This window comes from Festucalex cinctus, chromosome 10 (assembly GCF_051991245.1).
Source record: "Festucalex cinctus isolate MCC-2025b chromosome 10, RoL_Fcin_1.0, whole genome shotgun sequence".
Classification (NCBI taxonomy): Eukaryota; Metazoa; Chordata; class Actinopteri; order Syngnathiformes; family Syngnathidae; genus Festucalex; species Festucalex cinctus.
The window spans coordinates 23,486,252-23,513,201 of record NC_135420.1 but is presented as its reverse complement, the minus strand read 5'-3'; the positions used below and the strand labels follow the sequence as shown (position 1 = coordinate 23,513,201).

Below are 26,950 nucleotides of genomic sequence, written 5' to 3'. Positions count from 1 at the left end.
CCTTCTGGCCACTAGGGGTAGGTATCGATTCTTATTTCCTCGAGTTCAGTTCGATTTCTTTCCCGATTCGATTCACTTAATTCAATCTGATATCGATTAATTATGGCACATCAATTCTTCTTCCATATCAAGTACATGATAAAAACTCCACAAATAGTAAATTCCAAAGTAAATTTTGTGGCGGCAGTAACTGCTCAAACGCTTTAGTTTATAAATGAAAACAACACATGTTGTAATCACTTAAATTTACACAAACATTGACATCAGCAAGGATGACACGAAAAATGTTCATAAACGTATCCAATTAATAATTGTAAATGAATTAAAAAGATTCAGAATTGTCTTCAAGGCGGGGTCTTCCGTTTTCACTCAGGAAAATGCACCTCTGGGCTTCTGTTAATTTGTGGTGGTGATTTTTTTCCTCAATATTTGCAAACCGCCCAAATAAAGTTAATACGATAAGAGATCAGGGATTTTAAGTGCCAGTCCGACTTTAAGTTCATGTTGCATACAAATTGTGTAATTTAATTATAATTGAAGACCAGTCAAACAAAGAAAAAAAAACAAACAAACAAAAAAACAAAACGTATGACTATAGAATGAAATTATGGAAAAAAAAACACAATATCAATCCAACGATAGTAAAATAAACGACAGTAATCCCCGCTATTTCTTGGTTCAACATTCTTGTCCATATTGCGGGTTCAAGGCCTTGTCGAGACAGACCACTACGAGGGCCAAACCTCGGCCAACACTTGTGGAAGGCATGCGTGCGACTTCTGATGTGTTTATTTTCTCAGGTGGGGGGGACATGAGCCGCAGACGGGCCATTATCGCGGCACACGTACACGCGCACGCCCACACGATAACACCAGCGACGGCTCTCTTGGACCAAAACGTTTCCCACGAGTGGAGGAACAGTGCTTCATTCATGACCTTCATCTCGCCACATCAGACACGGAATGGAACGTCTGCTCGGACCAGAGTTGGACGCCAATTGGACGATCGACCCGCAAAGAACATTCATTATTGTGGATTTAGGATGAGTTATAGGTAAAAAGCATCCATTTGCAATCTTCAATCATATATAGTATTGTTTTTTTTTTTAGCTGATCTTCTTCACTGATCCTCGTTCATGTTGACACCATTCCGATAAAACTGTTGCGATGCTAGCATCTGCGCTAAATTGAATCCCAACAAGACCATCCCCCCCGCACTCGAATGCTGTCGTGCCAGCCCATAATAAACAGCGCGCATGAGAACCATACACATGAAATAATACACGCAGGGTGTCCGTCCGTCCTCCCCGCTGCATGTAAACCGAACCATGGACACAAACCACAGAGAGAACAATTGAGTAAGTACAAACATTTGTAGTGCAAGATAGGGGAGGGGGTTGTTGGCTTTTTGGGACTCTTCATCCCTGACTGACTATCTTTTGGCTGGGCCTGCATTCCTTTAATGGGGACATTTTGATAAGACCCAACATTGCTCTTTTTTTTTTTTTTTTTTTTTTTACAATGTATGAAACCAAAGAGGGGGGGAAAAAGGGGGGAGTGTATTTGTTAGCTGATAGATGAGGGCGTGCAGGGGAACAAGGAGGTTTAAGGGGTGGCGTTCCCGTTGGCTCGGGCCTTGATTAACACCAGGCCTCCTGACAGGAAATGACCGGGGCCGACTCAGAGCGCCAGGAGAGCTTCCATCTGGTGCTGCCGAGGAGCCTTGGAGGAATTCTCCAACACGAGAATGAGATATCTGCGCGAAAAAGGACACTTCTGCTGTTCCGGGGCGCCGAGGACACAGTTTAAAGCGATCATCTTTTACACTATTCAGAAAGGACAGTTCAAATTTAGAGTTGCACACCTTCAGTGTAGTACCTCGTTGTGCCACAACATGCCTGGGCAGCACTGAGTTCTATTGGAAGAGATGCAGCATAATTTAGAGCAAGATGAAGAAGCATAGACCCTAAATCCTGTAACTCCAGCTAATCTGCATAAATACTGTAATGAAATAAAAAAAATAAAAAATAAAAAAATAAATATACGTTTTTTTTTTTTTAATTTCGCTGCACTTGTGTATAATACAGTGCCCAAATTTGCTAATATTTTAATTATTAGAGTGAATAATATGAATGACTAAAGATTCCAAAAGTTTCAATGCATCCTGTCGACGCTCTATCCAGTGTTTGAGGGGGGTCACGATCTGAGCGAACTGACGCGTGCGCGTCCGCGTGCGCTAATGTATTTTCGGAACCTTGCGTGGAGCGTATTTGCGCTCGTACGAGCGAGCGCGTGGGCCGCCGTCTCCTATTTCCATCGACACGTCCCCGCGGACAGACGGGCCGTTTTATGACGAGCATTTCCTGTCGTAAATAAGACGCTGAGGAATTCTAAAGCAAACACAGGCGTCAACAGCACACGAGGATCCGGAAAGCCGCGACGCCTCGCTACTGCACAGACTCGGATATGACAGACAAGGTTTTCTGGAACATCATCATGCTGCGTTTCTGCCAGTTATTGTACATATATAATTTTAAAGTAAACATATTATGCATTTCCTTCCCTACAGTCAATTATTGTACATATATAATTTTAAAGTGAACATATTGTGCATTTATTTCCCTACAATTAAAAACAGTTCCCACAGTTCCACTGTGTCAAACTAAATACCAAACAAAGTGAATTATACATTGTGTATTTATATTCGCTAGCTGAATGCTTACACAAAATGCAAAATGTCAAATGGATTTTTTGGCAGGGGAATGTTTGAATGTCAATATCTTTGTCTTGTATTCGAATGCGTTAATGCCTTTTTGAAAAATCAGCAAAAAAAAACCCTGCCATTTCTTTGCCGATTTTTTTTGAAGGGGGAATCTTTCAATGTCTAAAAAAATCATTCAACAACAACAAGAAACAAGTTTTTGTTGCATGAGTTTTTGGGGGGTGTTTGACTGTCATATTTGTCCTTGATAGTAATATGTTAATGTGTAATAAAAAAAAATAATAAAAAAAATCAAAAAAATCAGCAACAACAAAAAAATTGGCTGATTTGTACCAATTATTATTTTTTGTGGGTCGATGTTTGCTCCCCATTGCAATAGGTTAATGTAAAAAAATTAATAAATAAATAAATAAATAAACAATACAGAAAAAAATGTCCCCCCCCCCCCCCCCACAAAAAAATAAAAAATAAAAAAACATTTTTTTTTCAATTTTTCAATTTTTTATTTTTTATTTTTTTTGGGGGGGGGGGATGTTTGAATGTCATGTTTGTCCTATGTAGTAATGTATGAATGTTAAACAAATAAAACAAAATTTTAAAAAATCAGCAGATATCTGGAAAAAAATTATCGCTGATTTTTGCGATTTTTTTTAATGGAAGGAAATGTTTTTTGTAGCGTGTTAATGTCAAAAAAAGAAAAACAATCGGGAAAAAAAGAAAAACAATCGGGAAAAATTTGCAAAAAATAAAAATAAAAATCCTATTTTTGTAATATTGGGGGCAATGATTGAACGTCATTTTCTTTGTCCTATGTTGTGATGCATTAATGTCTGAAAAAATAAAAATAAAATCAGCAAAAACCTTACGTCATTGTTTTTAAGACGTTAAAAACAATTGCATAATCCGCCTCCTTGAAAACATTGCGTCGACAGTGAAGAAGGGGTTTCGTCTGGCCACACTTTCCTTCTTTTCCTATGGGAAAGCGGAGATAAAAAGAAGGCAACCGTGGTGGAGCCGCGACCACGAAGCTCACCACTTGGTGTCGGCAGGGGGTCTCCCACCACAGCTCGCTGTGTGGTCAGAATCTGAGGAGCTAGACGGTCTGCGATGGACCTCCCTTTTTAATTATGGCCTGTTCTCCGTGCCACCAGCTTATCTGATCAAGTCAACTAGCAGGAACAAGGCTAGCGGCTGCTTTACCAGTGAGTGTGTATGTGTTTATACAGTATGTGTGTGAGAGGAAGTGAAACAACGACCGCCAATTAAAAATAATTGAGACTAATTTCATAAACACGGTGACTATATTTAATCAGGCGCGATCGTTGCACCGACTTGAGCTCCACTTCCCTCGGCGACAAGCCCCGGCGGACCCTTTTGGGGTGAAGAGGAGGAAGCCCCATGGTAGTGGTGGTGGTGGTGGAGGAGGATGAATGAAGGAGTGCAAGCAGACATGGACAAGGAAATGAAGGAGAAGAAGAAAAATAAAGAGGAGAAGGGGAAAAAAAAAAAGTTTGAGACGTAGGCAAAATAAAACCGAGTTCAATGCGACTTCTTTCATGTCGCTCGCTTGGTCCGTGCCAAGCCAAATAGCGGCCTTGGGGGAGGTCCGGAGCTCTCGCTGAGACAACCCCCCCAGTCTTTCTTACAACACACACACACAGAACAGGATGAATAACAAACCTAGCGTTGACTTTGCAACTCTTTTTTTGTGCATATCAGTTATTTTCACGTTTTGCCGTTACAGTCCGCTTGCATTGGGGTCAAGCAGGGCAGTGAAAAATAGCGCAGCGTAATCAATTTCTGTGTAACTTTGCATTGACCGAGAAGGAAGTTATTCAACTTTGGTGCGGCTCAAGATACTTTTGCTGTTAAAGTCTGCTTGCAACGGGGCAAAGAGGGGCAGTGAACCGTCCGAGCCACCAGATGGAGCTGTGGAGACCTTGCGCCAAGATTTAGTTCACTAAAAGTAAAACACTAAAAAAAATTTAAAAAAAAATAAAAAAGAAAAGAAAAATTTCGTTCACGAAATAAAATAAAAACAAAAATGCTGAAACTACATTTTATGTTTACAAAACTAAAACTAATTAATTATATCAAAAATGTCCTTTGTTTTAGTCTTTGGTAATTAATTTAATCTTAGGGGATGATTTTAAATGTGATTTTTAAGTAGATTTATTTTGATATTAATCGGAATAAAGACGTTTGAAAGTGTGTCACACAGAATTGACGTCATCTAGCAGTAGCCAATAGAAAAGCACCTCAATATGATGTCGCTCCCATGGTGTTTTTTAAAATATTGCACACAAGTAATATACACTTAAAAAAAAAAAAAAAAAACTAAACTAAAACTAATACTGAAATTAACAAAAATTAAAACATTTATTAAATAACTAAAACTACTAAAAACTAACAGAACCAAGTCAAAACTAATTCAAAAGAACTAAATTTCAAAAAACAACCTCAAAACAAAATAAAAAAAAACTAAAACTAATACTGAAACTATCTAAAACTAAATTAAAACTAAGCATTTATTAAATAACTAAAACTACTAAAAACTAATAGAACCAATTCAAAACTAATTAAAACTCTAAATTATACTCAAAACAAAATAAAAAAAACTAAAACTAATACTGAAACTAACTAAAACTAAACTAAAACTAAGCATTTATTAAATAACTAAAACTACTAAAAACTAACAGAATCACTCTGAAAACTAATTAAAACTAACTAAAATAAATAAATAAATAAATAAATAAATAAATAAAATAAAATAAGAAAAAAAAGTAAAATGAAAAATTCCCAAACTATAATAACCGTTCCTTGCACCAATCGACTTCTTGTCATTTTGACCATTCCCATCTAGGGAGTGGGCATTAGTTCCCCGCAGTCAAAGTCAGGCCTCATCCCACTGAGCCGATGTCCCGGGGGTGAGGAATTAGGAAGGTTTGGCTTGGCCCGCTCGCCTCCTCTCTTGCTGAGGAGGAGGATGTTTGAGGGCGCCGCAAAGACAACAAAAACGCCAGGAAACACGTCCGCGGGGCACTGCGACACCAGCGTTCTGACCGCAAAAGCGCCATTTCCAAGCAGCGTGGCGACAGCCAATCAGGATCAAGCCTATGGGAAGCCCTTTGAGAATTTATTACCACTAATTACATGTACTAGTATGGCCTTTATCTTCACTTGTAAGACATTTCACTAGTAGAACGACTGTCTAACTAGTAACCTTTTTTTTTAACACTACGGTATGACGGCATTATAGCATGACAACTACATTACTAGTGGCATATTCACGCCACTAGTCAACAACTAGATTATTTGAACATTACTAGTCTAGTAGTACTAGTACCACACAGTCAACTAGTGCACAATTTTGCCTCACGTAGTGCAGACCAGAGCGCACTAGTAGAAAGACTGTCTTACCAGTGATGTTTTTTCCACTTCTGCAAGACAACACTCCACAATAACTTTGGCAAACTAGTAGTACAACTACAGTATTATAAATGTTACTGGTGAGGTAAATCTACTAGTGGGCATTTTGATGCTATTAACTCATTCACTCCCAACCATTTTTACTGAAGCAACCCCCTTTGCTACCGACTGTTTTAATAGATTTTGACTGATTTTGTAAGCCCCACAGACGATTGCGTTCTATTGTATAAAAACATGGAACCTACCAAAAGAAAGATTAGAGTCTCTTCTTTCATCAGGAATAAAAAGTATATTGGTATCGGTTTCCGTTTTTCAACAATTAGCATTAAAATATAGCTAAGTTTCATATTCCTGGTGAAAAGACTGGCAAAAAGACCTTGTTGCAACAAAGCCCAGGCTGATCTCTTATACTCTGCTGTCTCCTGCTGGTCGTTTTTTGTAATAACTACCATTTCTTTCAGCCACCTCTTCATGTCAGAAGCTATTTCAAAGCTTTCTGTATGCTCGAGCATAAAAAAAAACAAAAAACAAAAAAAAACATTTAGAAAAAGGTTTTTGGGCGTGCAGAACAAAGTAATAAAAACACATTTTTTACGTTTTTGGGTTAGAATGAGTTAAAAGGGTCTTGGACACTAGTAGTGGAAACATGTTATTAGTTATTAGGCATAATCGCTGGAAATTTAGAACAAAAGCTCCAAAACCAGGCATGACACTGGATGGGTATCGGACGTGTTAACAGGACGCATGGCTAAATTAAGCAGGAAGTCAGCCATTTTGGGCTGATTTTAGTGCTTTTTCTTTGACAAACTTCTGATGGAGAATTCTGACAAATAAGCCCCAATCTAATGGCACAAAATTTGTTGAACATGTTTATCATAACAGGACACATAAAAGTCTGCCCTATGTTGAACAGGAAGTCGGCCATTTTGTGCGAGCTCGGTGGCTCATACTACGCCAAAATCCCTACTATTCTCTCGCTCTCATGGCGACCAGGTTGCGCACAAAGTCTGCTTCTCATTTTAGGGCTTTAATTGGGGGGAGGGGAGGGTCATGTCACGATCAATGTTTTTCTCCGAGACGGCCGTCCGCCTCATGTTACTTCATAAAAACTCACTCGGCGCGTACACACGCTTCAAAAAAGGGAGGCACACACATATACGCAAAAAAACACAGCTGGCACACTACGACGGGGTCACTTGCAATGAAGTGTTTATAACGGAGAGTCGGGGGGGTTTGGACGCGAGGCCCCTCGCGGAGAACATGAAGTCGGCACAACTCGCGTAGGGAGGAAAAAGAAAAGAAAAAGAAATAAAGAGCACGCCTTTATTAGCGCTTTACATTAGATTTGTACGTCTAAGTGCAATATGAGAAGTTTGTTATTTGAGGGTGTGTGTAAAGGTGCACGAGCAGACCACAACTAAAAGTAGCTGTAATTATAAAGCAGAGGAGTGTCTAAGCTCAAGGTTAAAGACGCTATTATTGCCGTGCGGTTGCAGACAATCCATCCAATCTATATGGTCGACCTTCATACGCGCCGCCACATACCAGACTTATAAACACACACTATTGCAAGTTGACCGGACAGGTACAATGGTCATTATTGTGCTGATTGAGGGCTTGTTGTTGCTAGGTGAAAGGTTATTATGGGGTATATGCACATCTTTTCGTTATTTGTGACCATGGTGTGAAGAAAGAGGAAAAGGCTGTGAAGTTCTAATACAGTCCAGACAGTCACAGCCTGTAAAAGGACGCTTAAAAAAATAAAATAAATCAATGACTGACTGTGATGTGCGAAAGAACATCCTCCCATTAAAGTCAATGACGATTCACGGACCTGCACTTCGTGAATATAACTCTCACCTGTGAGTTTTTGCAGCAAGGGGCTGAGTCTGGTCTCCCTGGTAATGGCCAATGTGAGCCCTCCGATCAGCTCCCTCTCCAGCTTCTCCACCTCCGCCCCCAGCCGGGTGTCGTCCCGCTCCCCCGTCGGCTGGGCCTCGTCGGCCAACGAGTACAAGTACGCCAGCAGAAGGATCAGCTCGTCGGGGCCGCACTCGTCCCGCGCGAAGCCGCCGCTGTCGCCGTGCTGGCCCGCGCGAGGCGTCACCAAGGGCAGCATCTGACTCAGGACGGACGGGAAGTCGGCATCTCCGAGAGCCTGAAATGCAAGCAAACAGATGTGGGAAGGTTATGACAAGCCGATACAGTAAAAACACACAGTAGACCTTCCGCCAAAGCCTTATTTATGCACCTGAATATTATTATTATTATTCTTATTTTTTGCAGTTGTATATATAGTCAAGATATTCCTAAATATATAGTACATGTCATGAATTTGCTGTTGGGAGTAGCACAAGACAAAATATTAGGAACACTTAAATTAAACCAAGTCAAGTCAAGTCAAGTCAAGTCAAGAATGCCTGAAAATACTTAAAAAATAAAAATCGAAAAATACAGAAATATTGGAAAAAACAGCACTACAATATTTGAGGAAAAAGGCAAATCTAATAAAATTATTAGACAACAATATTGGATGAAAGATACACAAATATTTGGGAAAAATAGAAATATTTGCACAAAAAAATATATAATTATTACAAAAAAAGCAGAAAAAAAAACAAACTACAATAATATACTAAAAATTGACAAAATATTGAATGCGAAGTACAAAAGCACTTGATGAAAAGAACACAATATTATAAAAAATATGGTAAAAAGAGAAAAATATTTAAAAATGATTTGGTTGAAAACCAAAAAAATGGCCAAAAATATTTTAAAAAATGACAAAAATGCAATAATAGATTAAAATAAAAATACACATGAGGAAAACGTACAAATATATTAGGATGAAAAATGACAACTACTGGATGAAAAAATACATATGAGATATATGACCACGATGGAAATATATTCTGACAAAGTAATTTTATAATTATATTATCTGGAATTAATAAACAAGCACACAGATGTGGGAAAACTTTTATGAAAATTGATTAAAAATAGAGAAACATTAGAAAAAATCTCAAATTTAAAAATATTACAAAATAAAATACAAAATTTACAATAATATTATATAAAAATACATATTTACTGAATAACGGCTGGAAAAAATATATTTAAAAAAATATTAGGGTTCGAATAGAAGAATATCAAGAGAAAATAACTAAAACACAATAAGCTTACACTTTTTGTTTTTAAAAATATTTTTTAAAACCAAAAAGGTTCAAGGCAACTTTTTTTTTTGGGGGGTGGGGATTCACTGAATGGAAACAATAGGCCTTAACCCTAAAGGCCACACCATTCTTCAATGTCAGCTAACCATTGCATATTCAAGGCAAAAATAGTGTGTCAAGCCACTGAGGTAACACACCATTCACATTCATTGTGTTGCTTGGCAGGGCGGCTGAGCAACGTCCAGCCTCCGCCAACATTTCAGGGCAGCGTTTCAGACCAGTGACCTGATTTTGGGGGCCAGAACTATAACTGGTCCCAGTCCGTCCCTCACATGTGCAGCTGCAGCCCGACATGGCGTACCGTCGATCGGCAGACTGTTTATAACAGGCCGGGTGCTCGCACAACAGGGATGAGCTCATAGGAATGAGAACACAAAAGGGCGGGGATCTACTAAGCTGCCTGACCAACAGCGTGAACGAGGGAAGGGAGAAATGGGGAAAACGAGGTGGTGTTGACCATCTTTTTGAGTTGATCTCTTTTGAGTATATGACTCCACCTAACTGTGAAACTTAAGAGAAACGAGTCCTTTTGTGATCACCTCACTTGTGATCAAAAGACAGAATTTGTGTCATATAAGAGCAATTTTCAGTATGTTCAGGTTTCATTTTCAGTTGGAGCCAGCTTTTTGTGAACAATTGGCTCTCTAAGCTAGCTTGCTTGTCAATGCTAATCTAAAGGTAGAAGGTGGAATTTATGTTATATTTTAATCTTTTACATGACATCCGTTATTGGTCCTCAGCTAGAGCCAGTCTCGAACAACTTTTCGTAAACAAAGAACTAGCTTGTTGTTCATGAATTGTAATCAAAATGTAATGTGCTTTATTTGTATTTTGTATTAATATTTTCCATAAAAAAAAACAATGGCTAGCTCGCTTGCTTGTCACTTCTGATAAAAAGGTGAACTATTGTATTTATGTTATGTTATACATTTTAAAGGGAAACTTGTTGATCCTCTGCCACAGCCCGTAGCAGCAGCTTTTTGTCAACAAAGGACCGACTAGCTTGCTTGATTGTCACTTCTGAGCAAAAGGTGCGTTATATTTTAACATTTTTAAGGACACTTGTGATAAATCCTCACTTGGAGCCAGTATGGACCAGTTTTTTTTGTAAACAAAGGACTAGCTAGCTAGCTTGTTTGCCAACTGTGATCAAAATGTGTTTTGTGTTATCTAATATTTTACACTGAAATTGGGGTTGATCCTCAGGTAGAGCCTGTATCAAAGGTAAAGCATTTTATTTGTGCTATGCAATAATATTTTCCATGAAAATGTTGGTTGATCCTCAAACAGAGCCCGTATAAACCAGCTTTTTGTAAACAAAAAAAAGACATTGCTTATTTGGACCTTCTGCAACTGGCTTGTTTTTTAAACTACTTTCTACTGACACTTTCTACTTTGTACTGGCACTTGCATGACAGCTAAGACCGTTAAAATGAATATTTAAGTACCACCGCGGTGAAATAATACAGTATTTACAAGACAGTGCGTTTGTTTTGAAAGGATGTACAGTATTTCATTTCTAATGCGAGCGAGCGGCTTTGCGAGAGTCCGGGCGCAGTGGTGGTCCCGCTTGGGGGGGGGGATCCAGTGTCTGACCCAGAAGAAATGCGCTCTGAGCCAAAGAGGAAAGAGGCAGGGATGGAGGCAGGCCAAAACCTGACTGAATGACTGACCCTCGTGAAGAGAAGTCACATGACTGCAAGTTGAACTTGCCAACTCATCCTTTCCAAGGTAATCGCACCGCATCGCAACATGCCGTATCGAAGGTTGGGGAATTTCCAGTGAGTCAGTCAGTGAAAAAAAAGGGCTACGAAATACTACAATGGCCCAAAAAAACATTATCTTGACTTACACATGATGAGACTGAGAAATTTAACGAGACTTAAAAAACAGTGAATGTTTTCTGATGGCAACAGTGGAGTGAAAAAGAGCAGGAAGAGGAGCTGCGCGAGGAATCTTCCGGCACCATTCGTCAGCCGACACTCCGAGCTCCATCCAAAGTGCGACTTCCCGAATCCTCCAAATATTTAATATGCGCTCCACATTTGACATATCGCCCCGTTCGAGTTCATAACGACTCAACATGTGCTCCACAACGAAAAGCTGTACAAAGGTTACAGCTTATTCTTCCTCTTGCTAGCATGCAAACAGCCTATAGTCAATTTTGAATAGTCATCGTGAGCTAAGGACAGTTTTCAGTTTTGCAATAAATATTTAATATGTCAATAGATTTGGAAATAAGAGGAAGTTTGGCAATTCTAACTCTATTTAAACAACTGAATCGACAAAAGTAACTATCACTCGTTGTGACATCTGTTGCATGTCCACTTTGTCCTGTGCCATGTTTGCGAGCACGGGCCGTGACTGGCTCTCCTCAGCAGCTCTATAAAAGCTGCCTGTCAGCGGCCTGCCGTGATGGCGCCACGGCAGGAAATGGAGGCCTTAGGTAGAGAGAAGCCAGCTTGAAATCCAGAGAAGCCGATCTCAGTCCTTCCAGGGCCGAAGCAAAAAAAAATAAAAAATCAACACACACGAAGGTGTTGAGACAGTGGCGCTCGGCTAGCCATGATACTTTGGATAGCACAAGTGGGGGCTCTCAGAAATGGTTTGATTTATGAATTGGGGCCAGTTGGCTTGCCAGTTTTGCAGATAATACACCAGGAAGACAAAAGCGTTGAAACACATGGCCATTACCCGGAAGTTACATTGGACAGTGGGAATAAAAGAGGGCTCATGACTATCATCAAATTATGATGCCATGCACCCAAACATCAGGTGCCAAAATGGTAACCAGCTTCAACTCTTCAGCTCGCCCAAAACCAACTTCAACCCAATCTGCTAGGTCAAAGTAATTAACCCAACCTTGGGTGAAAGTAACCCTAACTGCTCAGGAACTACAACTGCCCAGAGAGTGGGTTGGGATTTATTTAGTTTTTTTTTAGTATGCATTTTTTTAAATGAGAAATTTTCAAAAACGAGAAAAATACTTGTATATAATTGTTTGATTTAACGTCTATAAAAGTGCATTACCACGTAATGGGCATGGGAATTGTGTCTATACTTTTAAAATGAGTTTTTACAGTATACAGTAGTTATTTTAATGCCCTCACGTGTGGGAAAGGAGAGCCATAGCTGCTGATGCAATTTTCAGCCATTTATTGAACACCAGGAAACCAATTAACGTAAAAACAATACACGAGGAGGGAGCTACTGTTGTCCATAGCTCATGTCCAGAAACTCACACACACCCGTCACACGTCGCCCCAACAGGCCCCGCCTCTTAAAGGCATATGCACAGACGGTGCAATTTTAAATATACATTAGGTGCTTGCACTTTTTTCTTGTGTTCAAATGTGTTATTTTTTTTTTTTTTACATATTTATTTATTATTATTTTAATGTTCATGTGCGTGTTTATAGAATGTGAATGGGGTAAAAATGTGAGAATGTTTTTATGCGATATCTTTAATTACGGCTTTCGCCAATTGTGGGTAGGTCTGGAATGCATCCTACACAAAAAACATGGATTACTTAAATGATTAAATTACTTAAATTTGAATAGATCCAAAACATTCAGTAAACAAACAAACAAAGGAAAACAGTATTTTAAGTGCAGTTAACTCATAGCTACTGCCTCATTCTCGTAATAACATGAAATACATATGATTATAAATTCAAATGCTCATGCTGCGATGTTTGAATGGGACCATTACTTGCAATTACAGAATAACCATCACAACAAAGTTAAAACTGGGACTCGCAAAAATTCAAACACAGATGTCACATTAAAATAAATAGTGAATGTCCAAGTTTCTTTGTTTCAGATAGTTTGTCGGAGAATTCCCGTAGCTGGCTCATTGGATCCTTGTACCAATCACATTGCACCTCTCTGCATAGGGTTCTGGTTTAAATCTGCGCGCGGCTGATTGACTGATCACCGTTTGGCCGTTGTTACCATCCCCGGGATCCATCAAGGCTCAGAGTGGCCCAATCACAGAGGCGGGCAAGGCTCAGCAAAAAAAAAAAAAATCTCCCTTCAAACAGGAAACCAGCTCCAGATGCAACCCCTGGAGGAAGGTAAGCGTCTCACAAGCAGCGCTAACCAGAAGCAGGCCTCGCTTGCCGCATTCACAATGAACCTTTTTTTGGGTGCGGCGACTGGCGCGGCGATGGGGGGGAGGAGGGGCAGTTTGCGGAAGGTGGCTCGGCGCGTTCGGCTTGCCCGTCCGTCAACGCCAAAATGCTAAATCGCATTCTTTGACAAGCAGTCTTCGAAGCGCAAATATGTAATCATATCCGCCAATCTGGAAGCCATACATGAGACCTCGAGAGACGGGTCGTAAATCTCCATGTCGGTCTCAATCGTGAACAGCAGGGCTGCTGTTTTTTTTTTTTTTTTTTTTTGACAAACAAATGTGTCCTCACCCTGACACACAACATGAGTGTCATGTTCCTCAGCAGAGGTGGCAAACGTACTCACATTCTGTACTTAAGATGAAGTACAGATACTTGTGACAAAAAAGGACTGGAAAAAAGTACTGAATTGTACTCTGTATTCTGACCGTCTCTGGAAATGTACTTAAGCACAAAGGCAAAACTGAATTTTTACTTTCAATTAATGAGGTGCCATATTGAACTTGCAGTGACCAGTCTAAGAGTGTGAGAGCGATAAAACCAAATTCAACACATCTGCTCCCCAATCACACAACACCAGAGCTGGAAAACGGATAATTGGGCCCAATTCGGACATTTTCACACTCACTTACTTTTGTTACCTTCAGTTTAGACCAATGGTTCTTAACCTTGTTCAGGGCTGGACTGGCCATCTGGCGTACAGGGCAGATGCCCGGTGGGCCGATGTAGTGCTTTTTAATTATTATTTTCCTCCATTTTACCCCAAGAGAATGGCCCACAATTTAGAGGGCACAGTCCATTAATCCATTTTAATATACACTTTAAAAATAATTGGGTCAAAGTAATCCAATTATGGATCACAAATGGACCGATCCATTTTATGGGTCAATTTGGCCCAACTTTGTAGGTTGTTTTATCCAAAATGACCCAATTTTTTTGACACAAGTAAATGATCTGACCAATATCTACGAGTTGTTTTACACTAAAAGACCCATTTTTTTTTTATTTTTTTTTTACCCATAGTTGGATTATTTTTGACCCAACTATGTTTAGAGTGTAGACAGCAAACGAAACCAACAGCCATCAATATCAGTGGCAGAACTATGAGTTAGAAAGGACTGGTCAGGAGTTAGGCTGGCAGGCTTAATGCAAAATGCCTGGGTTGATTTTTTGTTTTTTTGTTTTTGTGCCAGTCCAGCCCTGACCTTGTTGGAAGTACTGAACACCACCCGTTTCCTATGCACATTCACCAAACCCTTCTTTATTGAAAAATAAAATCAAATCTATATTTAGAGAGCAGTAAAAAAAAAAAAAAAAAAAAGGCCTCACAATTGAACCCTGTGGAACACCATACGTTCCGTTATACGTGATTTCATATTGCACATATTTGTCCAACCACTTTTTTTCTGCTCGACATAGTCATTTCTTAAGCATTTGTTAAGTGCGACTGTACACAAAAAATGGATTCAAGTACATTACAAAATGTTTGAACATTGTTACTTCCCAATCATAATCGAGGTTATTATCTGCTAGATGGCAATGATGAATGTGACAATGGGAAGCTTCTGCTTAATAAAAAAAAAAAAAGACAATTTTCTTTCCGAAAGTGGAGCATAAACGGAAACGTTTACTTTACGCCTATAAAACTGCAGTGATGGACAACATCCCCATGCAGGCCATGGCGGAAATGTGTGATTTTAAACAGAAAGACTGCAAGTTATAAATCTAACCCGAATCCAAAGTATCAACAGTGGAAGAGCAGAGATTTAACATGCATTTTTTTTTTTTCATTCACTTGTGAGAACTGTTCCATCGCGACTCACTTGGTAAAAAGACAAATTGCGCATTTCCTTTCTGCTTGCTTAAAACTGTTGGGTCAAAAGTAACCCATATTGTCTGAAAATGCTAACCCAGTACTTGGTTTGAGAATTTCCATCCATTCCCATCCTGACACGCATGTTTTAAAACCCCCGACAAAAGCCGTGAAATCGTGAGAAGCACTTAAAAGTAAGGCGACCTCTCGCTTCGGCTGCGTCTGTGTGTAACGGCCCGCATAAATCTCTGGCCTGCCTCACCACACAGAGTGAAAGCTCGCCCGGTTTTGTTTCTGATCGTGGCGTGCTAACATGTTCAGCAGCACAAATCAAAACGCAGCGCACTGCACACGGCCGGAGATGCACTTGAACGTCCTCGCCCTGCACTTTCCTCGTTTGTAATTTCGAAGCGACTCACAGACACAAACAGCGGTCACTGCGGCTAGAACATCTGCTTGGCGCACGGCAGCCCCCCCGCCAAGTGGTATGGTCCAGTTTAGTTCGCCACGCCACAGTATGGCTTGGAGCGCTAAATCTTAATCTGGTTTGTGTTTATAGGGTTTTATAGACACTATAAAATGTGTTTTTGTAAGAAAAAAATGTAAGTATAGTGGTATCCTGAATTAAGAGTTTGATTGGTTGTGTCACCAAGCTTGCAACTCAATTTATTTCTACAGTCAATTCAACCAGACCAGAACCAAAAGACTCCGGATTTAACTGACAGAAAATAAGTGTCCAATCCACTCAAAACAACACATTCTACAGTATCTTTCAAAGTTTCCGGCTTGCGCTGCTCTTTTGTCATAGATAAACAAACAGAGTAGATTAAAACAAGTGCTACAGTGGCAGCCATGTTGGCAGGGGCAACTTTCCTAAGAAACCAATGCAGGTACATAGGTAGCGGCCATACTAGCAGGGAAAACAGTCCCATAAAAGTTCATGAAAAGCATGGACATTAGTTTAGCATCAGGCGCTGGCCGTGTCTCTCAAACATGCTTTTTGTTACAGTATTTTTATTTTGTTTGCAAAACCCTTATCAGTGGCATCTAATTGTAACAGAGGTGAAAAAAGGAAGCGCTAACATCATAAATTTGGAGAAACTTTTCAAAGAGTTCAGAGCTTTTTAAATTCATTGAACAGTTTTGCACTGTATTGGCCATTTTTAGGATTTTGAAAAAGTACAAAACAGTAATTTTGTACTCTTGGGTGTTTTTAGGCCACTAAAAATAGTACTTCGATGTAATGGACAATCAGCCATAATGAATGACCCCTTGTCTGTTAAACTGAGGTTTCACTGTATATCAAATAAATTTTTATAAAAAAACAAAAAACAAAAAAAAAACACAATCAAAGACAATGTAAATTCTCATTATTATTATTGTAAAGTGGAATTCATAAATGTACTGTTATGTTCTGGGGTTGGCACTTTATTCGCATAACATCAAGAGGTGCGGAATTAACTTGACTCGACCAGAAACAAGGAGTATGTATCAAGAATCATGAGACGCTAAGCTAACTTGGGCTGTGGAGGTGCACAGGGAAACAGAAGAGCAGGTGGCCAGCTGGACAGAGGACTACATCGGCGCCAACAAACTTCACTGTCAGACTTATATAGACAGCGAATGGATCTGATTGGCTGTGGCCAGACGTGGCTAACAGGACTGACATGGAATTATCTGATTGGCTGTTGACCAGATACAGAGATTAAAGATTCCTGACATCACATAGCTTCTGACTTCACATAGCTTATTACCAGTTGAAACTAGTTGCTGTTACGTGCTGATTGCGTCAGACCCCAAACAAAGCACAGTCATGACAACTGTAATGTGTTGGATGTTCGCATTCAAGGAGCAGCTTCATTGACTTTTTAAAAAATATATATATATTATGAACACATTAGGACAAAAAAGGTAATGACTATTCGTTATATAATTTTTAATTAATCAGCCTATTAATTGTTTAGCGTAATTTTATTCTGTCAAATTTCACAATTGCCATCAGCCTAAAAAAATTCATATAAAAAAATTAATAATAATAATTATATAACACTTTGCAGGCAGGCAGTGCTTTAATGAACTTCCCACAAAATGTACCGTAGTTTTCGGACATTTGGGGCTCCTTTAAAAAGGCAAATAAATTGTCCAGATGATAATAATAAACACACAGAAGGTTTCCGCACCACGACCTAAAAAAGCGAACTATTTTGGTACCCTTGACAACGTTTGACAATGGGAAACCCCTCGTGGGAAAACACATGCTCGCCAACCCCACAGCTCTTTTGCTCGACTCCAAAGCTCTGAAGAAAGACGGCGCACTTAGATTGCGGTACTTAATGGGCCTAATGCGACACATTATGGCGCTCGTCCGCTTCCCACGCACACTGCGAGGAATCACGATGGCTCATCAGTAAACAAGCAGCCAGGACAGTTACATGCCATCCTCTAATTGACTCAGCAGGCTCCGGCATGGAGGAAAACATCCTGAGGTAAACACACGCTTGATTACAGTAAATACACCAAAGAGAACAGTTAACATTGCCAACTTTTTTTTTCCATTTTATTTTAATGTATACTGCAAATACAGGTGCCTAATTCCCAATCAATTTACATTAGCCCATCTACATTACGTTAGCATTAAGCTAGCCAAGTTTCGTTCAATGAAATGATACGGTTTATTTGAACACTTTGATGTTTCATTAAATATACGTGCTTAATTCTTTCAACTGGGGGCAACAAATAAACAGCTCGAAGCAAGCACACTTGACCTCTTATTTGAAGAAAAACGCGCAAGTGAGTCCCTCTTCATTTCCTCCATTGATTTTTTTGAGCGCCTCATTTCTTGACAGTAAGAACCGTCAGTAATGAACACTTTAAAAAGTGTGTTTTAATCCGTTTTAGCGCGTTTTCAAAACTTCAAATCTGTTTCAATCAATGGCCAAAACGCGAAACAAATTTTTCCTCAAACAAAATTCCTACAAATACAAAAACTATTTTTTCCCCAATAAATAAATAAATAAATAAATAAATAAATAAATAAATAAATAAATGAATAATTTTTATTTATTTATTTAAATGAATAAAAAAAAAATATATGTATTTATTTGAATAATTAATTACTAATTAATTTATTAAATACATATTTATTTATCTAAATAAAAAATAAATAAATAAATAAATAAATATTCCAGATAGGAGGTTTTGCATTGCGGGCCTCAATTTATTGTCTCCATTTTTGCAATAGTTTCGAATTATAGTGGATTTTTATTTGTGTTTTTTAGGCAGTATTTTGATGAGTTCAAGCTGGTACTGAGGTTGTCAATTTGCACATTAATGATCCATTTGGACAAAGCCCGATTCCGGTCTGAAGATATCTGATTCCATGCTTTTGGAAAAAAAGAAATAAAATATTTACACTTCCATGATACATATTCCAATTGCGTCACTTGAATCATGCGGTGTAAATTCAGCCTATGAGTTCTTTTTATGTGCGTGCTTAATTAAGAATTGTGAGGGATAAAAGGAGTCGGTTTCTGTCTCGCACATGGACAGCAGCAGGAGAAGGGTGGGGTAACCAAAAGTAGGCTGAAAAAGGGGGGTGGGTTGTACAACGAAAAGGCAATTCAGAGTGATTCCAATCCCTGTGGACGTGAGCCATATTATTTGCAAAAGAAGGAGTTAATTTCCAAGAAACCCCCATTCAAACATTAGGGGGCAATGTTGCACCACCTCAAAGCCCACCGGGGCTCCGGACAAGCTTTCCCTCCAAAACAAACGGCTTTCGGAGCGTTTCAGCCCATGAGCTGTACCTTCGGTGCATCCCAGCTGTGTCGTTAGGCATTCTGCAGTCCTGAGATCAGCAGACGTTTGGAACCGGGCACTCGTCACCATCCACCATCGTTCAGTTTTAACTAAATGGAGGGAACGCGTACATCTGGATGAAATCAGAAAGGGTGCGAGAGCCTCGCTAAGGGCCAGTGAGGGATGTAACAAAGTATAAATACTTTGTTAATATAGTGAAGTAGATTTGTCAGATATCTCGACTGAGTATGTAATTTTGCTAGGACTTTAAGCCCAAAACCGCTTGCTGTACATTCTACTCCTTTGACAAAATCTTGATCTCACACAACGTAAAAAAAAAAAAAAGACAGAAGTACAGATCAAAATCAAAACAGATATATAAAACTGACTATACTTACTAAAGTAGTTGAATTTGTGTCTGAGAAAAAATCCACGAGTAATTGATAATCCACCACATCACACAAAATATTTATAATTGCCGATAGTTGCCACAAGATGGTGGCAAAGTCCTACTTTTGTCGAAATGAATCTCCTCAATGCTCTTGAACATAGTTCCTTGGCACCAAGATGCCATGTGAAGGCAGCGAAGAGCTAATTTCGCGTAAATTAAGCTCCTTAACTTTCTACCACAAGATGGCGGCAAAGCACTATTTTTGTCTAGATGAAACACCATCTTGTTTCAACATAGTTCCATTGCACTAAGATGGCCGCAAATCACTACTTTTGTCTAAATGTTGCTCTGACTCATTTCAGCATAGCTCCTTGGCACCGTGATGCTGCAAGTTAGTTGCATTAGTTTTGTGTAAATGAAGCTCCTCAACTTTATTTAACATAGTTCCTTGGATTCCGTAAGACAGCAGAAAAGCACTATTTTTGTCTAAACGAAGCTCCTCAACTGTCATTAACATAGTGCCTTGGCACCAATATGCCCAAAATGGTGGTAAAGCACTACTTTTATCTCAATGAAGCTCCTCAAAAACATCTACGTGAAGGTGAAGCTACGAATGCCAAGGAACAAGTAGGCGTCGTGTTTCACTAAACCACTTTTAGTACTTTTTTTAAACAAGTATTTGTACCTCTACTTAAGTACAGTATGAGTACTTTTACCACGTCTGACGCCACGTTTACTTTTTTTCCCCATACAACTGTTGTGCAATGTGTACAAACTCCGTATCATTATCCCGACCTCTGTCACCGGCACGGACAAACATGTCGCCTACACACAGCTGAAAATCCCCTAAACATTTATAAAACTTTGCAAACGCATCCAACGGGAAAAAAAAAAAAAAAAAAAAAAAAAAATCTGGCTGGAGTACACACCTGGGGGAAAATGAATTTCGTGAACAGCGCCAAAAACCACAGGAATGTTCAAAAACTAAACAAAATGAGGACAGAGAGGGGGAAAGTAATCAAGTTTGGAATGATGGGAAGAAGAATTAAGATGGTATCACTGCTGGTGTGTGTCTTGTGAGTCAGGGAGATGTTCAATTACAAGTCAATTACAATCAATTAAGATTATTTACTGTCTGAGCCCGGGCTAACGAGGCGGGCATCCGAGTCAACAAAAAATGGACGACGCGTTCCCACAAGAATTTCAGTCAGTCAGTCATATACAGTTAAATGTAAGCTCACATTCGTAATTGCTTAAATCTTTTCTTGCAAGGAAAGTGAAACAGCAACAGTTTGTCTTCATTTTTGCAACATTAAAATTCTGTCTTCTGTTATGGAAAGTGCAATTAAATTAAATTAATTAAATTAATAATTACATATATTTTAAGGAAAGCGTAACCTCAGTAAGTCTTCTTTTCTAGAAAAGTGAAACATGAAGAGTTTGATTTCTTTTTAGAAAAATGCAACATTAATAGTTTGTCTTGTTTTTAATAAAGTGCAATGCCAATCATTTGTCTTCTGTTTAGAAAAGTGCAACATCAATAGTTTGTAATGTTTTGAAAGTTTACCAGTAATAGATTTTCTTGTGAGAAATGTTTCATGTCACTAGTTTGTCTTCTTTTTAGACAAATGTGACATCAAATGTTTTTCTTTTCTGAAAGTTCAATGTTAGTAGTTTGTCTTCTTTTCTGTAAAGTTCAATACGTTTTGTCTTCTTTTTGAGAAAGTATCACAATGCTTTGGCTTCTTTTTCGGTAAGTGTAAAATAGTCATTTTAGGAAAATGCAACATCAAAGTTTTTCCTTTTTTACAAAGTTCAACATGAATAGATTTCTTCTTTTTAGTAAAGTGCAATAACAGATTTTTCTTCTTTTTCGGAAAGTGTCATTAATGTTTTGTCTTCTTTTCGGATAGTGTAGCAATAACGGCTTAGTTTCTTGTTTGGGAGGTACAACATCAATTGTATGTCTTCATAAGAAAGTGTAACAACAAGGAGTTTCTTTTTCAGAAAGTTCAATGTTAATCGCGGTTAAGTGCACTCCCAATTTTTCTCTTCTTTTTTGTCACATTATTCTTTTGTCTTCTTTTTAGGAAAGCGTAAAATAAACAGTCTCTTTTTGTGTGTTTTCCTTTTCAGAATGCCGCACATTAATGCTTGTGTCGCAATAATGGTTTGACTTTTTTTTTTTTTTTGCGCAAAGTACATCAATGGGTTGTCTTCTCTTTAGGAAGGGAAAACATCAATTGGAGAGAAGTTACCTTATGATACGCAAGGAACGCCTGAGTCTTGATTACTGAGACCTCTGGACTGTGATGCAGACGTACGAACTACCAGGGCCACGCCCGTGTCTTATTACATCGATTAACAATAAATAGCACTCTATGACTGCGCTCACTTTCAGATTAGGGCGCTGCTGGGAAAGACAGCATTTACACTCATTAGATGTACAACCAAGAAGTGTCTTTGTATGAAAAGCAAGCGATTGTTATGAAAACTGATCGGAGGTCATTTCTCAAGCATTGGCTCGGGACGGGTCAGTCAAACTAACACAAAAAAACAAATATGGCAACATTCGCACGCCAGGTTTCAAATCAATCTAGGTCAAATGTAGCGCCACCATCTGACCATGTGCGCTGCTGTTATTCATTCCCTGGGTTCCTGTCCCTGGCTTGCGGCGATGCGATCCGCGGCGGAAGACAAACAGCGACAATAAGCCAGGAAAAACACAATGGGACTTGGCAGCCGCGGGGCTCGGCCGGAGCCTTTAAAAAGCGCACACACATAAATGCATACACAATTACATTGAGGCATTCATGAGGACCAAAAGGCATAATAAACACTCGCGGGCTTATTTTCCCATCCTGATTCCACATACAAAAAAGATAGCAAAGGGGAGGAAATGATCAAAATGAAAGAAAAAAAAAGGGAATTTATGATTTGTTTTTCATATTATTTCCATAATTTAACTGTCGAGCTGGGTCCTTTTTTCCAAGCTCATTTTCACACATGAATTTCCAGCGTATGATGAAGTGTATCATGTCAACACAGGGATACTTTACTTATTTAGCCATTTTTGGCAGTCAAACATTAATATTTTGCACATAATAAATTTGATATTTTCATTCTTTTTCATGTACAATTAAGTACCTTTAAAAACAGATTTTGCAACTTGCTGTCGACTGAAAATGACATCACAAGGGCTCAGGGAACCAATCACAGCTCAGCTTGTGAATGTCACATGACAAAACCTCAAAAACAGGTGAGCTGTGATTGGTTACCTGAGCCCTTGTGATGTCATTTTCAGTCGACAGCAAGTTGTAAAATGTGTTTTTAAAGGTACTAATTGCACGTGAAAAATAATGAAAGCATCAAATGAATTATAGACAAAATATTAACTTTAATATCGTCTACATGGTGGCATTCTGTGCGCATACAGCGGGCTTCTGTCACACACACACACGCCCACCCCAACACTTGGTCCAACACACGCATACGCACACACAAAGATAGATGTGTTGCGCTGGTGTTTACTCGGGTGTCACGGGCCGAGCGGACAGGACGCGCAGTGAAAGAGCGCACGCACCCGTCGTAATCCTCCTGCAGTCTGCATGTCTGCACTTGCAGAATGCATTTGCATGAATGATTCAAATGTTGAACTATAAAGACCGTTAAGAGACGTCACACTTCACATCTTTTTTTTTTACGGACTATTTTCAACAGCCTGCAATTGGCTGGCAATCAGTTCGGGTTGTACCCCGTCTACTGCCCACAGCCAGCTGGGATAGGCTCCAGCACCCCCATGACCCTTGTGAGGAGCAAGCTGTTAAGAAAATGGATGGATGGCTATTTTCAACAGTCGCATCAGAATGTGATGAAGTGTTGTCTTTGTTTGAGAAACAGTAAGAATGGCGGATGGCCTGCCACAATCAATATTTAAGGTAGCACACCACCAAATTACTATGGGTCTCACTATTTAAACTTATTAGAATTGATAATCCATTGACTATTCCATTGAATAATTGAGTAATCAACTGGATTTGCACCCCCTTAAGCCTCAATTCCAAACTACTGCCAGTCCCAAACCCAGATAAAAATGTGTTGGTTCCGGCAAGAAGGGGATCTGGTGTAAAATCTCATTGACTGCAATATTATATTCGCACCAATAGAGGCTGCTAATAAACTGTGAAAGAATAGCTTAGATACAGTAGAATGGAGGTTTACGTAGTAGGGCTAGAACAGTTATCGTCCGTGCCGATTATTAGTGTCGATATTTAGCATTTTGACAAATATCAGTATCAGCTTTTTTTTTTTTTTAATTATTATTATTATTATTTTTAAACCTAACAGCTCATAATAGATCAATTTCAAACTGTGTCAACTTCAAGGAAATATTTACTTAAACTTTCCGCTAACTTTGTCAGAGATTCTGTTGATCTTGCACCTTCTGTTTTTGCTTAAAATTAAAACTAAGATAAGTAAAAATTGAACATTCTCGATATCGAGACATTTTTGGAAAACTTTATTTACTGGAGAAAACAATCGGGAGTTACAGTACTTGTTTATGTTCTCATTTAACCTTTAAGACATGTTCCTAGAACTTTTTGTTACAATTTTAAAACAGATGTCTAAAAATCAATCAATCAATCAATACATTTTTAAAAAGTCAACATTTTTAGTGAAAGTGACTACTAGTAATAGTATTGGGCCTGAAAAAAAGGCCTATCTTTTTTATGTAGCCTGGATATGTAAGTAAGCAAGTTAGTACGCAATTTTTTATTTATATAGCACCTTTCACAGACAAAAAGGTCACAAAGTGCTTCACAGGTCAAATTAATCGCACAGATAAAAACAATCAAATACAAATGACAAAAAGTAAAGGTCGAAAAGACAGCCCATGATCAGCAGAAATCAGAAAGCTTGGCAAAACAAATATGTTTGAAGTTGGCTCTTAAAAGCATCAGCAGAATCGAGCAAACGTAGCGGGAGGTCATTCCGGAGCTTTGGAGCAACAGCCCGGAATGAACGATCAGCACGGGTCTTAAATTGAGTACGTGGGACCATAAGCAGAGGTTTTGATCCAACGATCTCAGGCCGTCTGTGTTGATGCCGTACACGGCAAAAAAATTGTGTCGACATATTTTTGTGGTCAACAACTGATTTAGTCAACTTTTTTTCTCTGTCTAAGGCTCACTCGTGAGAGTGAGAAATTGTAAACATGGCGGCCCCCAAAACATATAAACGCATACAACCTCAGATCTCATCTATTGTGGATTGGTCTGAAATGTCTCACTTGTCAACATTACACATCATACAGATTTGCTGGTGGCATGCCAGCTGAACTAATGAGTTCATGACAATGGTGGGATGGTTTGAAGCCAGGATGGAGACAAGCCGGGTGCCGATTGCATGGATGATTTTCCATGCGATGTGTGAAAAGAAAACACGTTCCCGTCATGTCGATAATGGGGCTCAACACACGCATACGCACAATGAAATAGAACAATACAAACAACATCAAACCAGGCTTCCGCTGCGCAAACATTCCCAGAGTCGTAAGCCGGGCGGCTCTGCTAAACACACGATAGCTTGGGGGGGTGACGACTAGGCAAAGCTAATTCCCCAAATCCACCTCGACACATCCATCCTTCTTGCTGCAACTGTCTAACTTTTTTTCCCCCCAGATTTATCGACAAAGCTCTTTCCTGTTTCTTGAGCACAGCGTCAGCAAAGTGAAGAAAGTACAAATATGGAAACGGGGATGTCCATCTCCATCACTGACTGATGCGATTTTTGATAGTCTGCAAACATTCGTAACGCAATACACTGGATAATGGTTGACAATGGTCCAGTAAGGTAACAAAATGAAAAATCAAAGTGCTTTTCCTTGGTGGAAAAATGAAATGATTTAATGGCATTATGATTATACCAAAAAAAACAGCAAACTACCGTAGCTGTAAATTCTCCAATAAATGAAAGATTCTCAAATAAATGTAATATGGTAAATTACAGACGGTCATTAGCACTTTTTTTTTCCCCAGACAGATACGATTACAAGTATTCGCTATGGTCGCACACTTTTTATGGGAGATACAGCATGACCGTATTTTCTAATGTATAGTCTCAATTTGCATAGTGAATTTTCAAATGGCGTAAAGATTGACAGCGACAAAAAAAAAAAAAAAAAAGGTAATCTGCTCATAAAGACTGAGTCAGGAATTTCATAGCAAATTTCAGACTGTTCACACTCTTCACATTTCATAACTTTAGAATTGTGCAGGTCCATGGTGCGTTTCTCTGTGTATAAAAGGTACAGTTTGACAGCTTTATTATATATCCTTCAAATCGATACAGGCAAGCATAAAAAACGAACTGGAATGCAGCTGTTTCCATCCACTTCCACTGAAGCGATTGTTTCAAATCAAAAGGCCCACTAAAGGACATTTATGGAAACAGGTTTGAAGATTCACATCTTATGTTTCCATGATATACTACAAAAAAAAAAAATCTTGACTAAATCAAATTTTCTGAATCACACCATATAACGCAAACCAATTCCACCAAAGACAGCTTTACAAGTCCCTGTAAGACGCGAGGCGCTGATGCCTGGTTGGACCGAGCGTGGCGGCAAAAGATGGATGGCGACATCAAATTCTGGGCAGGCAGAGCTCATTCCTCCTGTCTTCAGACCTTGTAGTCCCCGGAGTCTAATGGATCACCTTCGCTTCCTCGGACCACAGACTACCAACCCTGCACGCGGCCAGCATTATAAAATAGAGCTTGGCAAAGGTAACCCGCACTGACTTCTATGAGGATTTCCGACCGGGGGGTGTACATTAGCGGTCAAAATAAATCAGGCGCCTCACAGCAAAAGGACGAGTGGGATGTTTGCATAGCTAAAAACTTGGCACATTGGTACTTCCTCAGATGATCGTGCAGTTGCGCACCCTCGATCGTAACTACTTCCAAAGCGAACCCTTACCTCTGACTTTGGGGGGTTCATGTCCCAGGTGGCTGCTGTCATGCAACAAGTCAGCCATCACTGGCGCTCCCTGACCTGTGTTCTATTAAATGAAGACGGTCACGCTGCCATAGAGGCCGTTTGACTCTCCCGAGACGTGATGGGTGATGTCTCGCGGTAAAGCCTCGGAACCTTCTTTTCGGTGCGTCTCCTCCCTTTCTCGCCCCTCTTCGATCACGTCCCGTCCTTCCTGACCAGATGGTAAAGGCATCGCTAATTCCGTCTGTCTTGTTTGCCTAGCTCCTGACGCAGCGCAGAGCCCCGGCCGCTAAACAAGGCCTTCGCGGGCATGCGTGGAAAGGAGGGCCCCCTCTTCAAACAACGCCAGCGGCCAGCTGAGAAACGACGCTGTCACCTTGTGCTTGAAAGGTGGCAAAGTGCACCACTTAGCCTACAAATGCCGCTTGGTAGAAT

At 39.5% G+C, this 26,950-nt stretch overlaps 1 protein-coding gene across 2 annotated transcripts in view; it reads right to left on the bottom strand.

Moving 5' to 3' along the window:
• The window catches only part of scfd2 (sec1 family domain containing 2), a 93,742-nt gene that overhangs the window by 26,226 nt on the left and 40,566 nt on the right, over positions 1 to 26,950 (bottom strand). For both annotated transcript variants that reach the window (XM_077535239.1, XM_077535240.1), the window contains exon 7: positions 8,011 to 8,308. In XM_077535239.1, the coding sequence (XP_077391365.1) occupies positions 8,011 to 8,308 (298 nt within the window). The remainder of the gene's footprint in view (positions 1 to 8,010; positions 8,309 to 26,950) is intronic.